The following is an 18144-nucleotide window of genomic DNA, read 5'->3' as shown; positions in this document are numbered from 1 at the left end:
GTGTCCCCTCTCTGTGGTCCCACAAAGCACTGTTGTCCCTTCTTTGTGGCTACACAAGGTAATGGAGTCTCCTCTGTGTCTCCTCCTTCCTCTAATTGTCCAGCACCTCAAATTTTTCCTACATCCTAGCTACTTGGGACACTGCTGTCTCAGTCAATGCAGGCTGCTCCTCTCCCCCCTTCCTGCTCCTAGTGTAGTACGTTTGAGAGGGGAAGAAGGAGCAGTCTGTGTGGACTGATACAGCAACATCCTGAGCAGCTACAATGTAAGTGAAACTTGTGCTGCTGGATATGCATGGAAAGGGGAAGGTGAGTCAGGAATGAAACAAGGGACAGGACCATTCAGCCCCATAGCAGCGACATGGTCTGGCTACATTGGCGGCACACCGCTGGATCAGACTTACACTCCTGAATACTTAAAGACAGACCCTTAACTGAAAACAAAAAAAATAATCTTGGCTGATAATTGATCTTTCTATGTCTTTAGTCATCTGTACCATAATTCTCTACAATTAGGAAAGCCTGGTTGGGCCAATCCATTCAAGGTGAAGCTTCAAATGTACTATGACTCCAAAGCCTTCTGTTGCCCTTCTACCTGTGTATTAAAACGTTTGTTTGGGTAAGACCTGAAAAGGTAGTCCCAGCATTAAAGGGGTTGCACAGGACTAGAAAAATGTCTGCATTCTTCAAAAGCCAATGCCATGCCATACCCAACATTCACTTTACTAGAGCTCACCAGAAATAACTCATGGATAGGTATGGTGCTGTTTCCAGAACAAAAGAACCGGGTATTAAAATTCAGTGCACCTGATCATTTTTTCCCCTGATATCATCTGTTAAAGGAAAGTCAGGATCCCTCATAGGATCCCTCATGCGAGATTCATCCAATCCTGCCACAATTGTCAGGTATGGACGACTTTTGACTAATGTTTTCAGCCACACTGGGTTAAGTATTCAATTACTTTGCTTTGACTGAAACAATGTAGTAAATTGTCTAAAATTGTATGTTTTTAAGATTGTATTATTTTTTACGTTTTTAACATTCTCTCTATTAAGTAAATGTCTGATTTCAGAATTCCCATAAGAACAACTATAGGAGTAAACATATTTAATAGTAAATATGATGTCTGCTTTTCCATTTACAATCTATCCATTTTTTCAGTAACCAGATATTTTCCAGCTCATATTCACAGTCAGACTACATACAGTATAGCGGTACCTGACGAATACCCCCGTAGCTCTCCAAAGGGGGGTGGCTTGTAGTATCTTATTCTGGTTATACATGAATGAACATTATCTCATTACAAGGTGCAGTGTGTATAATGCAAGATATAACTTTCCATATATTCACCATTCCGGTATAAACCTAAGTGCCAACAAGGGAACACATGTCAGCTTCATATGTTCATGACTCCCATAGTGCCAGCTGCAGTAAATATGGTGGCACCAGTTTGTACATGATTAATGTATAACCTGGTATAATGAACCTTAATGTTTTTGCCCTTCAGTTTGATTAGGTTATGATTTGCTGTAATTCTTAGGACAAGAACATTTAACCCCTAATGCTCCAGGACATATATTACATCCTGGGTGTATGAGATTTGTATGTAGTGGAATTGGGAGACGATCTCACTCCATATACAGCCAGTGTCTTCTATTTTTAACAGCTGACACCCAGTCGCAACAGCCAGTGTTCAGGCTGATCATGGCTTTTAACTCTTTAAATGCTCCGATCAGCATTTGGGGTACAAAACAGCCATCTCACAATGAGATTATGAGGTGCTGTTCAGTTGTCATGGCAGCCGGGGGTCTTCTGTAGATCCTCAGGGCTGCCATATAGTTCTGCCTATTAAGATGCTCTTAATGGAAAGCCGTCAGCAATAGTATATATTGCAATACTGCAGTATTGCAGCATATGGTTCAAGTGATCAAACGACTGCAAGTTCAAGTGACCTAACCTTATGCAAAAAAAAAAGTGTATATATATATATACACACATTTTATTATTATTAATGTAAACAATATTAAAAGAAGAAACAACTCTTTCCCCATATTTATAATTCAGAAATTAAGAAAATATATATTTTTCTGCTGCAATCGTCTGACCACCATAACTTTTCTATTTTTCGCTCACTGCAGCACATGGAGCAGCTCTCACTGTCAGGTGATGCGGAAGTGGGCGCATTACTTGACCAGAGGCGCTTAGTAGAGGTTGCTGGGTGAGGGCTGCTCCATGCGCTGCAGTGAGCGGCTACTGATTGCAAGCTGAGGCGAATGGCAGGCTGTAATCACATGCGGATTAGCAGCTGATTTTGAGTCAAAATCTGCACCTACGGTGTGGATTTGACTTTTTTTGATGCAGAAACGTTGCAGTGGAATTTTCTGCTGTGTGAATGTACCCTTACAGGTTCCAAAAATCAAGAGTATATGCTTAGTTATTACCAGGTTTGTCATAAGGCATAGCAATGACCAGAGATTAGAGTTTGTGAAGACCTCAATTGTAACGATTCAGCAAAGTAGTGAAGAGTGGAGTACAGCAAGACCCCGGAGGGCCAGATATCACTTACTGTATATATGTGCACATCAAATTATCCTGTACTGTCTTGCTCTGTACAAGCCCTGAGCAGTTAGTCATAGCTTTATAAAGAAAGTCAAAAATAATGTGCCAGGACACCAGTAGAAATCTTGTTGTATCTGCTGACTAGAAATGCTGAATGTCAGAAGCATTCTGGTCTATTGAGTTATGATTTATGTATGGTAAGGATGCTTTGGGGCAGGTCAGCAGGCAGATTGAAATAATTTACCAGAACGGGAACTTCATCGCAACATTTGTAGATCAGCACAATTACCTCAACCTCAGATAATAGTTCTCAGAAATCAAGAGTTCCATTAACACGCTTACGAGAATGAAGAGGCTTAAGGCTCTCTCTTAACCTGCGGGGAATAAAAGCTAGAGGGTATTCTTACAGCCATGTAAATAATGGAATATCATTGCCTTGAACAGTGGTTCCCAATTTTTTCAGTCATGGAGCCCTTTTTGAAGGAAATGTTTCTTGTGGAGCCACAAAGCGGGACAGAGGGTGTGGTCAGGGGGGGGGGGTTGGGAGTATGGCTTATCACAGCCTATTATTTTTACCTCCGTTGTTATAAAAAGGACAGGGCCATTTAAAAAACAAAAGAAAAAAAAAATCAGGGAAGAACGCTGGACCGCTGGATGGGCTCTTGATATATACTGGCATTATATTTAAAATTAACATGCTGCAGAATTAAATCCCGCTCCACATTCGCACGGGTTTTGAGCAGATTTTCTTCACAGCGTGTGGATGAGATTTTCAAAATGTCATCCACCTTGCTGCTACAGCTACTGTAAATTCTGCAGCAAATCTGCCCTGTGTAGTAATAGTGACCCCCTATATTGTCCCCAGTAGTAATGGTGACCCCCCCTATATTGGCCTCAGTCGTAATAGCATCCTTTATATTGGCCCCAGTAGTAATAGTGACACCCCCCCCCCCCTATGTTGGCCACAGTAGTAATAGCGTCCCCAACAGTGGCCTCATTAGCAATAGTGACCCCAGTAGTAGCTCCAGTAGTAATAGTGAGCCCTATTGTGGCCTCAGTAGTAATAGTGGCCCCCTACAGCGGCCTCAGTAGTAATAGTGACCCCACAGTGGCCTCAGTAGTAATAGTGTCCCTCACAGTGGCCTCAGTAGTAATAGTGACCCCACAGTGGCCTCAGTAGTAATAGTCACCCCCACAGTGGTTTCAGTAGTAATAGTGACCACCCACAGTGGCCTTAGTAGTAATAGTGTTCCCCACAGTGGCCTCAGTAATAATAATAACCCCAAATAAGCCCCAGTAGTAATAATAACCCTACAGTAGTCCAGGTAATATTAACCCCCTCAGTAATATTAACCCCACAGTAATAATATTCAACCCCTACAGTAATAATAACCCCCACAGTAATATTAACCCCCTCAGTAATATTACCCCCCTCAGTAGACCCAGTAATAATAGCCCCCCAACCCATATACTTACCTTTTCCTTGCAGGCAGACGTCAGTGTGTGAGCTGGAGCATTTCCTCCCTTGTCCTCTCCTGCAGAACCAAGGAGGAGAGGACTCAGGGGAGGAGGATCCCAGCTGCACACTGATGTCATAGTGTGCACCCGGATCAGCGTCGCTGCATGATTACCAGCGGGGAGCTGCGGCACCCAGGTGGGTAATCACTACAGTGGTAAGTAGCCGTCAGCACATGTGCCATAGATTTGCCACCACAGACCCTCGGTCAGAGCCCCTGACTGTCGCTCGCGGAGCCCTAAGGGTTCCGCAGAGCACCGTTTGGGAACCGCTGTCCTAGAGGTTATCACCGGGGTTTGGATGGACTATTTAGCAAGCAGGCAATAAGTTATGATGATTGTGTCTATTCTACAAAATTGCACCATTGATTGAAGTCACTGGAATGTTGGGTCTGCATGTTCTGCATTGGGATTTCCAAGCTCTGTGTGATGTATGCAAAAATGAGATAATAAAGCATGATGATTTATTTACTGTATCTGGGGAGAGCCATAAGGAAAATTGTAGTGCTGTGCTCTAAGGGAGCCATTAATAATTCAACATCAGATTTGTAAGTTTAATATATTTCCTCTCTCAATGCTGAAACTTTGTGTGAAACACTGGTACATTTTATATAGAAAGTCTTATTTCCCCCATATCAAATGATATCCTAGTCTACATCAATGGTGATCGATCTGTTACATTATGGGGGCATCAGATATGGCCCTCAATTGCATCCAAGAGCTACATATTTATTCATTCTCCCTTTTCCCCGTGTTTGTGGCCATTAGGTAGCTAGAGATATGCTATCATAACTACCTGTTATGATAAACTGTATCTATGGAAATGGCTGAATGCAAAGCTACACTACTCTGCAGCATATTTCTGTGTGTCGCCTTTCAGGTTCTTTGCTGCCCCCCTCCACTCCCCACCAACAGAGCAAGCTAAAACACACAAAGTAAAACCACAACATCTCATACAGTAAACTCCCGAATACAGCATCACCTATATAATGGGTCCAAAGTGTCATATACACTACTGTGCAAAAGGTTTAGGCAGGGGGGAAAGAATGCTGCAGTGTAAGAATAATTTCAAAAATAAGAGTGTTATTAGTTTATTTTTGTCAATTAAGATGGAAAGTGAATGCTTCAAAAACAATGGCGCAGAGGGCTAAGGCAGCAGAAATTCAATCCTAAGCTCTCGCTCGTGACCTGAAGGTTGCAAGTAGGGATGAGCGAGCATACTCGCTAAGGGCAATTACTCGAGCGAGCATTGTCCTTAGCGAGTATCTGCCCGCTTGGAAGAAAAGATTGGGGTGCTGGCGCGGGGGAGTGGTGAGTTGCGGGAGTGAGCAGGGGGGGAGCGGGGGGGAGAGAGGGAGCGAGAGATCTCCCCTCCGTTCCCCCCCCCCCCGCTCTCCCCCGCCGCTCCACGCCCTCCATCTGCACCCGAATCTTTTCTTCAGAGCGGGTAGGTACTCGCTAAGGACAATGCTCGCTCGAGTAATTGCCCTTAGCGAGTATGCTCGCTCATCTCTTGTTGCAAGCTTAACCCTTTCCAATCCACTGTCTGGCGTCTAAAGACATTATGATTTGAGGTTGTACAGCTCCGATGTTAGAAGACGTCCGTCTGGGTTCTCTTACTGTATATTGCCAGCCTCTTTGCTGTCGGAGCCTATCCAACGTGTCACCTCATGCAGTACTGGCTTTAGCCAGCAGATAGCGCCGTTGTATAACAGCAGAAAAAGAGTAAGCCCCCTAGGAAAACCAGGATACAAATTGGATTGGAAAGGGTTAATCCTCGCATGGTTGAGTTAGCCGGCTCAAGGTTGACTCAGCCTTCCATCCTTCTGAGGATGGTAAAATGAGTACCCAGCTTATAGGGAGTAATAAATAAATTACCTGAAAGCGCTGCAGAATAAGTTGGCGCTATACAAATAACAAGATTTTTTATTTATTCATTTTAAATGTAATTTACATCAATATTTGGTGTGAGCACCTTTTGCCTTCAAAGCAGCACAAATTCTTCTAGGTACACTTGCACACAGTTTTTGAAGGAACTGAGAAGGGAAATTGTTCCAGACATCTTGGAGAACTAACTACACATCTTCTCTGGATGTAGCTTACACAAATCCTTCTGTCTCTTTATGTAATCCCAGATAGATGCGATGATGTTGAGATCAGGGCTCTGTGGGGCCGTATTATCACTTCCAGGACTCCTTGTTCTTCTTTACACTGAAGATACTTCTTAATGACGTTGGCTGGATGTTTGGGGTTGTTGTTCTGCTGCAAAATAAATTTGGAGCCATTTAGATGCCTCCCTGATGGTATTACATGATGGATAAATATCTGCCTGTATTTCTCAAATGGGTGCACCTGGGTCTCACTGATTTCTTTCAGTTATGAGCTGATTACATTGTTGCACATCTTCTGATTTCGAATGGAAGCAAGTACGATGTGTCTTTCATCTGTTGCACTAAGTCTGCTTGGCCGACCACTGTATTTACGGTCCTCAATGTTGTCTGTTTCTTTGAAACTGCTTCAAAAGATCTTGGACAGCACATCTGAAAACCCCAGTCTGCTTTAAAATTTTTGCCTGAGAGAGATGCTGATGCAGTAGAACTACCTCGTGTCTTGTTGCTGTGCTCTGTCTTGTGTATGGCCTGTCACATGAAGCTGTCTTCCACTACCTCACCTTTGTAGCAGAAATTGGCTGTTTCTCACCCACTTTTAGGCCTCCTACACAGCTGTTTCTGTTTCAGTTAATGACTGTATTTCAACCTACATATGAAAATGATGATCCTTATCACCTATTTGGTATAATTGGTTAATCATATGCCTAATTATAATCCTACAAAATCCACGACTCTGTGCAAATGTACCTAGAAGAATTGATGTCATTTGGAAGACAAAGGGTCACACCAAATACTGATTTGATTAGATTTTTAGATTTCCCTTTTGTTAATTCACTTTATATTTTGGTAATTGAGAAAAATAAACTATTAACACTTCTATTTTTGCAGCATTTTTTCCCACACCTGCCTAAAACTTTTGCACAGTACTGCATCTTTCTTACAAAATGCTGCCTATTGCCCTGTGTATACTATGCTGTCACATACCCCATATATACAGTGCAGCCTAATAGCTGTCATGTCCACACTTGGGCACGCTGGATCCATGACTTAAATCTTTACACAACTGCACACATGCTAAGCACCAAAAGAAAGGGAACTAGAAAACTGTGAATGGGACTTGCGAGCAGACATAACATAACAACTGACAAACGCCCAAAACATTCACCTTGGATACCTGCATTTATAAAAGAGATGGAATTTCTACAGTACGTCCGAGCTATTGGTTCATATTTTGGACAATATACTTAAGCCCACGAGCCTGTGACAAGGGTCTTGTTGTCTCATGGATCCCAACCATAAGAAGACAACTACCCTATGAGTCCTGCCTGTAAGTGGAGCCATCGTCCCAATAGGGACGGCCCTACACTAAGGACCTGGCTCGCCCTAGATGGAAAACGCACAAAGCAAAACAGGAGACAGTTCACACCAACACACAATGAAATGCATACCACACAGAACAGGACTATTCACCTCAACTTTGGCGACCTGCACAGACACCCAGAACACCTCACTGTTCACACCTACAGAAATAATATGCATAAAAAGAAAATGAGGAAACCAGCACCCTCTAGCCAGAGGGGTTGGTATTTTTATGCAGCAGACTGGTGGTGATTGGCTGGCTGGAGAACTCCACACCATTAGCCAGCACAAGCATTCCAAACCTGTGGAAGTGTGCTCTTGGAAACCTGTAGAACTACAGGTCTCAGGAGCACAACCTAACAAAAGCTTTTATAAATGGTGCATATACCACCTTTCTAGATAGACCATTAGGAAGCAACTTAGTTTTTAGATCTTGTCAATTCAGGTACTTGGTAGGAAGTTAGACTGGAGTACTTGGTAGGAGGTTGGACAACAAGTAGAGTTATCCATTGCCTACCATTGGTCTAAATAATGATTATGTTGTAATCACTGAATTCTAATCTATAACATGTTCCTTTTCTTAGGATGACTATATCAAGAGTTGGGAAGACAACCAACAAGGAGATGAAGGTAATATCAATGCTTTACTTACTGTTTTGTAAATATAGTTGGTGCTAAGGTTTGCAGTACCTAATACTCATCAATACTTCATGATCCTCTGTTCTCAAATAATTCACTTCCTATGAAAGCTTGACGGAATTTATACAGCTATTTGAAGTTATGGTGGATTTCCATTCTGGAATAAAATAGTGTTGCAGATGGCAATAGATATAACCAGGGTAATCTACGTAATAATGGTCATGCCAAGGATAATGTACAGCCAATGAGTAAACAATTTTTATGCATGCATGAATGAGCCAAATCAGCTGATCATTGGCACATTTAATCATCGTGATGGGTGTAAGACCCTTAAATTCCTTGAGGATGAGTGCTGATCTTGTTGAATGGCGTTCATTACATGACCTAGATCTGGTCGGCTCTAGGGTCTCTTTACATGGGCAGATTCTTGGCCCAATGCAATATGCACCTATTGAGAAAGTATGTTGATTGGTGCTTGTCTAAATTTCATCAGCCGCACCAGGGACAATTTCTCCTGTACTTTAAATATGAGCAAAAATCGTTCTGGTGAATAGAGATGAAGCGGTTTGCGATTGTTCCAACCACCCACCTCCATTCATAGTAAACAGGAGTCTCCAAAAGATTAAAGGAGATGTCCCGAGGCAGCAAGTGGGTCTATACACTTCTGTATGGCCATAATAATGCACTTTGTAATGTACATTGTGCATTAATTATGAGCCATACAGAAGTTATAAAAAGTTTTATACTTACCTGCTCCGTTGCTGGCGTCCTCGTCTCCATGGTGCCGACTAATTTTCGCCCTCCGATGGCCAAATTAGCCGCGCTTGCGCAGTCCGGGTCTTCTCCTCTTCTCTATGGGGCTCCGTGTAGCTCCGTGTAGCTCCGCCCCGTCACGTGCCGATTCCAGCCAATCAGGAGGCTGGAATCGGCAATGGACCGCACAGAAGCCCTGCGGTCCATGAAGACAGAGGATCCCGGCGGCCATCTTCAGCAGGTGAGTATGAAGACGCCGGACCGCCGGGATTCAGGTAAGCGCTGTGCGGGTGGTTTTTTTAACCCCTGCATCGGGGTTGTCTCGCGCCGAACGGGGGGGGGGTTTAAAAAAAAAAAAAACCCGTTTCGGCGCGGGACATCTCCTTTAAGCTTCTCCTGTTTACACGGCCAGATAGTCGCTCCACTTCTTGGAGTCTCTTACATCTGCAAGAGACTCTGACAAGTGGGCGATTTGTCACCCAGTGCCCTGTTGGCGACTGAGCTATCGCCCACTGTTTCCAACAACAAATCGAGTGACTATTGCCCAATGTAAAGGTACCTTTACACAGCCTGATGACCGTGCCCAATCATTGAGCCATATAATAGAGCCTTTATTGTGAATGGAACAGAGGAAAGAAAGCTAAGCATTTTTAGGCATGGAGATGAGTACAAAAGACATGTATTATCTGAAAGACTAATTAGTAATACCCAGCATGAGGGATACAGGGACTTCTACCAGTAGCACAAATAGATTGCATTCAATTGCTGAGTCCCAACTAAGCAAACAGAGCTCTAGGAGGCTTCTTGAAATTCAATTTATTTTGGATATGGTGGTTTTTTAGAAGATTAGACACAAGATTCTATGCATACAGTGAATTAACAACGGTGTTGCTGGTCGTATTCAGCGCTGTAAAGCTCTCTTCACCTGTAGTGCAATATTATATTGTATATCAATGAGGGATTTAGCTGCTGGCTAATTTTAAAGTGGTTTTGCTCACAATAGATTTATACATTTTATCAGATTACCAGTTTACATTGGACAATAATAAGCATATAAATAGCAGGAATCTTCACTTATGTTCAAGGGGATGTGTGAAGTGTTTAATGTGGATTATATGGTCATATTTTTTTAATGTGTTGGTGTTTTTCTTTTACTATTTATGCAACTATCCATAAAAAAGCCTGAAATATTTCAGTTTTCACACTGGCCACTTGAGCACACAAAATAAGCTGACATATAGGGTTTCCTGCATCTCATTTTTTTGCTTTGCTGTGTAGACTTGGATAAATTCAGCAGAGTAATGGCCTTTTTACACACAACGAAAAATGCACGATTCTAATTTGCCCGAGCAAATGGGCTGGTGACAGACAGATCATCGTTGGGAATGGTTCAGTTCTCATTCACTTCTAGTTCAATGTTTCACGTTCTTATGTGAATGCTGAGTGAGGAGTGTTTAAACACAATGAGAAGTGAATGAGTCTACAATGATTTTTATGCCGGCTGAAACTGAATGACGAATGAAAAGCGAATGATGCTTGTTCACCATTCAGCTGTTGGCTCACATTTAGACTGAACAATTATTGTTCACTTTTGCTCATTTAGATGTTTTTTTTTAACTGTAATCATAAAAGCACCTTAAAGCCCCCTTCACACGAGCGTCATTTTGATGCAAAATAGGAACATCAAAAAATTGCATCTGAATGAACCAGTGGTTTCCTTTAGGCAAACGATTTTTTGATGCGCCAAAAAAATGGCGCGTCAAAAGATAGCAAGATAGTTGCGCTACTTTAACACCAAAATTTCTCTTGTGTCAAAAGATAGGACTTGTCCTATCTTTTGACAGCACAACGCAGTAGACTCCATAGACTCCTTTGGGAGTCTACGGGAGCCAGCCGGGAAAATGAGTGGGAGGGAGTTTAGCAGCGGCGGGTGCTGCTAAACAATGATAGGTGCCTCTAGTTGAGGCTTTTAAAAGACCTTTATATCAGTTCTGCCGACTGAGGAATTTCAGGGCTGCGGTGTTATTTTACTGCAGCTAGGCATGTGAGTGGACGATATAATAGCGAAGAATAGCCGCAACTTGCTCGCAACTATTCTTCGCTCATGCGACTTTATGCTCTGATAGTCGCTAGTTTTTAGCGCAGCTATCGGAGCGTTAAAATGACACTGTTGTGGAGGAGGCCGTAGGCAGGATAGCAGCACTGTACACACAGATAAAAGTTCTGCATGCAGCTACCCTACGGCTCCCTGGTCTTTACAGGAGGGGCAGTACGACTCCTGTAGACTGTATTAGTACAGTATATTGACACTTTTCTGTCATTTACTTCCATTCATTGCACCTATCCGAAAGCACATGTACTCTGCTGTACTGTCCATATAGGCAATGATGAAAGGATGTTTGTGCCTTTGATATGGCCAACCTCTGGGAAAAACGTTTTAATGAAAAAACTACTAAAAACTATATTTATCTTCTAGTTGCTTACCTTTAATTAATGAAACTGGAATTAAATCCATGACATATTTCCTAGAACTATGTTTGTTCTTTATCGCAGGCGGGGTGTTAGCTTAGCGTACCTTTTTTAAAGCAGTTGATCTATTTATCCGCAGTTTCAGAGTAATCTTCTTGGGAGGCATGTACAAGTTATTACTTCAATGCACTTATGAGATTGAATAAATCTCCTTATATTTTACATCTTCTATGAAATTCCATTAAATATACATAGGAATATATTAAATATATATTTTGTAATTTATGATAGATGGAGGTTATCTTGGGATCTAAGTTAAGTCACTCCATGTTTTAGTAGGAGCTGCGTGATTTCTTCTTATAAGAAAGGATTGTTCTGCATTAAAATTTATGAAGTCCTTAAACTTTCTTAATATTACTTTTATACTATTAGTGTACTGTTCTCTTCATTTCAGGCCTGGACACCACAAAGGACCCTTGCCAGAAAGTGAAATGCAGTCGACATAAGATTTGCATAGCTCATGGATATCAGAAAGCAATGTGTATAAGTCGGAAGAAGTTGGAGCACAGGTGAGTATAAAAGATACCTGAGTAGACCGCAGTTGTCGGCTCTGTTTGCTGATGAATAGAGATGAGTGAACTGAACCTGTAGTACCAGAATTTGGGTCAAACTTTACTATAGGTTCGGTTTGGCGAGAACCTGAACCTCAAGCGTTTCATTTTGGCTCAAGTAGAAGTTCGTAAAAACCCTTAAAACTAGTACTGAAAACTGTCCAAGAGCCCTGAAATAATAATGGTGGTGGTGATGGTGGTGATCCTTCAATTAATGTAGCTCAGAGGTTAGCACTGTTGCCTTGCAGTGCTGTAGTCCTAGAGTTTTCAAATTCCAACAGTGCTAACCATCAAGTCCCGATGCTTCTTCCTTCTCTGGAAAAAGGGAAGAAGGCAGAGAAGAACAAGAAGCAGAAACATAAACAGAACATGCAAACTCCATGCAGATGTTACCTTTGGTCAAACTTGAACCTAGGACTACACTGCTGTAAGAACCATCAATACTAGACTGCTCTTAGATGGTGTTCAATACTAATTTAGGGGGTCTTATGAACTTTTTGACAAAATTCAGTAAACCCACCAAACTGAACTTTTGAAAAGTTCACTCAGCTCTACTGATAAAATATGTTCCGTACATTTCTGGGTAATATTGTCTTGTGGTTCAGTTGTTGTATATGCATGGTGTTCAGAATTGGACTACCATTTTAACTAATTTTTCAGGCATGATTACTCATAGGAAGAATATCTTGCTGAATTAATTGGAATGTATTGTTGGCTGATTACCCTTTTGTACCATAGTGACAAAACCAGCAAATCAATAAAAGCCTTCTACAGTAAAATAAGAACGCACCATATTTACCTTAGATAGAATCTCTTGATATCTTAGTTTCTATCAACCATATTGGCTGTATTAGCTATCTGAGAGGTTAAAAGGGTTTTCCAATATTAAAGGGGTTGTCCCGCGCCGAAACGGGTTTTTTTTTTTTTTAAACCCCCCCCCCGTTCGGCGCGAGACAACCCTGATGCAGGGGTTAAAAAAACCACCCGCACAGCGCTTACCTGAATCCCGGCGGTCCGGCGTCTTCATACTCACCTGCTGAAGATGGCCGCCGGGATCCTCTGTCTTCATGGACCGCAGGGCTTCTGTGCGGTCCATTGCCGATTCCAGCCTCCTGATTGGCTGGAATCGGCACGTGACGGGGCGGGGCTACACGGAGCTACACGGAGCCCCATTCAGAAAAGAAGAAGACCCGGACTGCGCAAGCGCGGCTAATTTGGCCATCGGAGGGCGAAAATTAGTCGGCACCATGGAGACGAGGACGCCAGCAACGGAGCAGGTAAGTATAAAACTTTTTATAACTTCTGTATGGCTCATAATTAATGCACAATGTACATTACAAAGTGCATTATTATGGCCATGCAGAAGTGTATAGACCCACTTGCTGCCTCGGGACAACCCCTTTAAGGAAATATATAATAGGTGGGGACCCACCTCAGGGAACACCATGTATCTTGAGAACAGGGTCCCCCTCTGCCACAATCTGCAAGTTCTGCTACAGGAAATGACCGGAGAGGGGTTCGGCTGTTTATTTAAAGTTCACATTCACTAAGATCTGCCATGGACTGTCACACATAACTGGATATGAAAGTGGCTTCTGACCACCGACTTCAAAATGTTCAACAACATCCTGTGGCATATCTCAGTGAAGGTGGACTGCCTCTCATTCAATCTTTACTACAATGTGCCCACAGGGTGCCACAAAGTGCAGAACGGTCATTAGGGAGCCCCTGTTCACCCAATAGGTAGGTATTCCAGAGGTGGAAAAGTTCATCTAAGCATACAGAGGACATTGTAGGGGTCACTGTTGCTGAGAGCTACTTAAACCAAACAAAAGAGCAACTGTGGGAGCTTGCAAGGTGTGGTTGATTTAAAGTGTGGTTATTTTAAGTGAGTGCTACTTAAAATTGGGTGGAATCTCAGCTTTTTTTAATTTGTATTTTTTTTTTGTTATTTATATCAAGTCACAGTGGCTTTATAGCTTATGCATTGTAGCTAAATTTGCCTTTCTTATAGGGTTAATATATTGCACTGAGGGGATATGTTGGGAGAGTATATAGTTATATTTAAAAACACATATAGTTTGGTACTGTGTTCAATCTCCAGTGCCTTACACAGGTGATTAATTAAGGGTGGGATTACCTAATTAAGGTCTTATAAATTATATCTGTTGAACTTGCTGTGTTCTTTTCAAACAGAGGACTACTGTTATTCAAACAGAGGAGTTACTGTTGCTGAAAGCTACTTAAACCAAACAAAAGAGCGACTGTTGGACTATGCAATATGTTGTTGATTCAAAATGTGATTGTTTTAAGTGTGTGTGACTTAAAATCGGTTGACTTCAGATTTGGGGGACTTTAGAAGGGTGTCACATATATCTATTTACTGTTATTTTTCACTGTTAGAAATTACTTGATTTTTATCTGTGCCGTCCCCATTTAGAATGTGCTTCATGATTGACAATGCTGTCCCATGTACATCTTGCGCCATGAACAGCCATTCTAGAGTGTATACTTCTGTACAGAATGTGATCATGTTTTGCATTTGAAAGACCGGTTTAAGGGGGGAGGGGTGGGGTGATAAGCTGAGCTAGATGCAGATGTGTCTTTTTTTCAGCCTTACGCACTATGTTATATGTAAATCACATGAGCTGGGTGCTATAAGTTGAATCTTACTTTTAATACAACTCATATAACGAAGTGGAGGCAGAACATCAGGAGGCGTGGCAGTTTTCTTTATCCATGAATACACTGATTGGAAGGTCATATAATTGCTTATTAAATATCCCATATTCCAGCTTTGTGCGTCCCAACATTTTTGCTAACTAGAAAGCCTTATTTGCACCATCTGTAAAGTTTTCCTGTTAACATTACTGTACATATAGGCAATGTTTGTTGATATAGCAATCCATATAGATGTAGTGCAAGGGCCTATTTATATGGCCATAGGCGTTTAACATGCACCCGCCAGCACCGTAAAAACGCCTGAACGGCAAAGGGCCCAGCGCATATACGCCGAGGCCGCATTGCTGTGCGGCCTGGGGAGACATTCACCCTTCCCTTCCCCTTGCCGGCTCATCTCCTCTCTCCTCCCCTCCAGCTGTTTGCCATTGGGTGGGGTGGGGCGGGGGGCAGAGCTAAGCTCCCACCCCTTGGCCGCAGTCAGCAATGGGGAGCGGAGCTAGCTGAGATTGGCTCTACCCCCGTCCTGCCTCCTCCTATTGCAAACAGCGGCAAGGGGCGGAGAGGAGAAAAAAAGGGGGAGTAAATCATGCTGCTAAACTACCTCCCTCCTCCCTTCTCCGGCAGCTAGCATAGGCTCCCATAAGAATCTATGCAACTGCCGGCGTTGGCATAAACAAAAAAACGGTCGGGCGCTTTCACGCTGTGGAAATACGCCCCAGTGCATTGTAAGCATCAGAGGGGCAGCATATATTGGCCGGGCGCGAAAACCTGCCCGATGTACCTCCCTGTGAATAAGCCCTAAGGATCCTCACTGGATTCCCTATTCATTAATTTTTTTGCGTATTAGTCTTAGTTGTCCTTTATTTGAAAAGTTCAAGGATATTAATTTAGGTAACCAAAAGCCTTATCCTAATTTCAAGCACTTGTTTCCGTATATAATATATATTTATTTTGTTTTGTTTTTTCTCCAGAATCAAACAACCCAACCTTAAACTCCATGGGAACAAAGATAATCTCTGCAAACCATGCCATGTAACTCAGCCTGCATCAGTCTGTGGTTCTGATGGACACACGTACAGCTCTGTGGTGAGGAGTAATTGCATTTCTAAATGGATGAAGTTCCCATAGTAGCTAGAACTGATTCAATGAGATTTGGTCTGTTTGGCATTAACTTGGAAGTTAATGTTACGGCATTCAGAACAATGGAGCAAGTTGTACAAAAAACGTTTAAGCCACTTTTTTGAATAGTGTTTACTTGAAAGGAAAACTTTACAAAATGAAAACCTTCATCATTTGTGGAATTGCATATGAATGAAAAATTGTCTAATATATGTAACTAATATGCATAGCTATTTGCTTTGCACTATTTTAGTTATCTCCTTCCCAACCACCTAACATAAATATACATCATGCAGTCATGAAAAATGTATTGAGTAGGCTGAGGAGCCAAATTTGCTCTATACCCAGCAGGCATCAGCTCTTTTTAACAACTGACAGATGCCCAGTGTTGCGATCAGTGTTAGCTCCAATCCTGCCTTGTTAACTTTTTGGATGCTGTGGTCAAAGCTGACCACTCGTCTAAGTGGCTAACCAGAGGAGGCCCCCCACCTCCTATGGCTCCCCATCATTCCGCTGCACCATTATCACAGGATGCTGATAGGTTAGCATGGCAGTCCGGGGCCATCTGAAAGTTTCCAGAGCTGCAATGTACGAATGCTTATTAACCTCTCTACTGATGACTCAGAGGTTTGTTTGTTGGACAGGAAAAAGGTATTACAATTTTGGATGATAAGAGCTCATTCTACTTTAAACTGCTGTAGCTACAGTTCTATTGTCACTACAGTCAATCTTGCTTTTAAAATAAGACCAAAAATGTGCCTGCACCCACCATAGAACTAGAGCTACAGCCATTTGAAATGAGAGTGGGAACACTGAATTGAAAGCTGTCACTTCAGTCTGTGTGAAGAGCAGAGGGGAGGAGCAGGCAGCAGAGAATGCTCTATCACTCTCCTGTCTATCCTCCTGTCCCAGGGGAATGTTAACACAGAGTTTTGTTCATGCTACCATCCCATTTATCCATCAAAGACCATATCTACTATCTGGCTTATTTCCCCCAAAAAGAGTGAGAAGATGAGCACTCACGCTTCTAATTACTTTTCTACACTGTTTAACCCTAAAGATGCCACAGTCATTGCTGACTGCAGCATCTATGTGATTTTATAGAAAAAATAAATAAATGCTTTACTGATTCTTAAAGTATATGTGCAAAATATTTTCACATGAGATGTCAATATACAATTTAAAAAAGTGACAAGAGGGTTTTCCCAATTTTAATGTGACTTTTAGGATATTAAGTCTGTGGCAGAATTAGAAAAAAACAACAGTGAGAAATACTATACACTGCAATACCGAAGTATTGCAGTGTATAGTACATGTGATCAAGATATCACAAGTTCTAGTCCCCTGTGGGGACTAAATAAAAACGTTTAAAAAGTTTAATAAAGTTTTCCTTTTTCTTTTAAGTATTCAAAGTAAAAGAAAATACATTTTTCAATTTTTTCCATAAAAATCTAAACAATCCAAAAATATATATTTGGCATCATCATTTTCATAAAAGTCTGAACTATTAAAATACTGCAATATTTATAGAGCACAGTAAACAATCTAAAAAAAAGAGCAATTGCATTTTTTAGTTAAAGAAGACCTAATAAGTGGAGCAAATACGCTTGTGTGAATGAGCCCTTAGAATTAATTTACTGCTGAACCATACTTGAGCTTGTAGAAGACTTTAGTCAGCTGTGGATTGATAATATTGTACAGCTCTGGACCTTATGGGAATGATACTGAAATGCATATTTCCAGATTACTGGTTCAAAAGCAAGTAAGGTTGTTTGAAATAGCTGCCGGCGTGTTCACACATTTCTCTGTAGGGATTGGCATTGCAACCCTCTGATCATGATTCTCTCTCTTCTATTAGTGTAAACTGGAGCAGCAGGCATGTCTTACTAGCAAGCAACTGACTGTTAGATGCCAAGGCTCATGCCCGTGCCCAACAGAAAACACTCCCACAACTACAGCCACCACTGCTGTGGATACCAGCAAACAAGGTGACGTTTTTCTGCTACAAATTGAAGTTTCTGAAACATTTGTTAAAACTTGTTTTATTTCTAAGTATCTTTTTGGAAAAACAAGCACGGTGTCAATGAAGCAGTGACGATAACGAAGGGTCGAGCCGATCCTTGTTTGAACGAGCAAGTGATGTCACCGAAAACTCGTTTGCTCTCGTGCAACCTGTTTAATGAAAGATGAGAGCATTCTTTAGGTCCTAAATGAGGAGAGTGGGAGGGGTGGCACATTCTGCAGAAGGACATCGGTACATGCAGCCTGAGGAGAATCTAACGCTCCTCTATGTGTATACAATTTTATTCCTCTGTTACTCTAAAGTA

At 41.9% G+C, this 18144-nt stretch overlaps 1 protein-coding gene across 1 annotated transcript in view; it reads left to right on the top strand.

The window, feature by feature from the left end:
• SPOCK2 (SPARC (osteonectin), cwcv and kazal like domains proteoglycan 2) overlaps nt 1-18144 on the top strand; it is a 173841-nt gene that overhangs the window by 128261 nt on the left and 27436 nt on the right. The window contains exons 2-5 of the mRNA XM_066600566.1: nt 8129-8174; nt 11860-11974; nt 15670-15784; nt 17676-17805. Of these exons, the coding sequence (XP_066456663.1) occupies nt 8129-8174; nt 11860-11974; nt 15670-15784; nt 17676-17805 (406 nt within the window). The remainder of the gene's footprint in view (nt 1-8128; nt 8175-11859; nt 11975-15669; nt 15785-17675; nt 17806-18144) is intronic.

Source organism: Eleutherodactylus coqui, chromosome 4 (genome assembly GCF_035609145.1).
Source record: "Eleutherodactylus coqui strain aEleCoq1 chromosome 4, aEleCoq1.hap1, whole genome shotgun sequence".
Lineage (NCBI taxonomy): Eukaryota > Metazoa > Chordata > Amphibia > Anura > Eleutherodactylidae > Eleutherodactylus > Eleutherodactylus coqui.
This window is presented reverse-complemented; position numbering and strand designations above follow the sequence as displayed.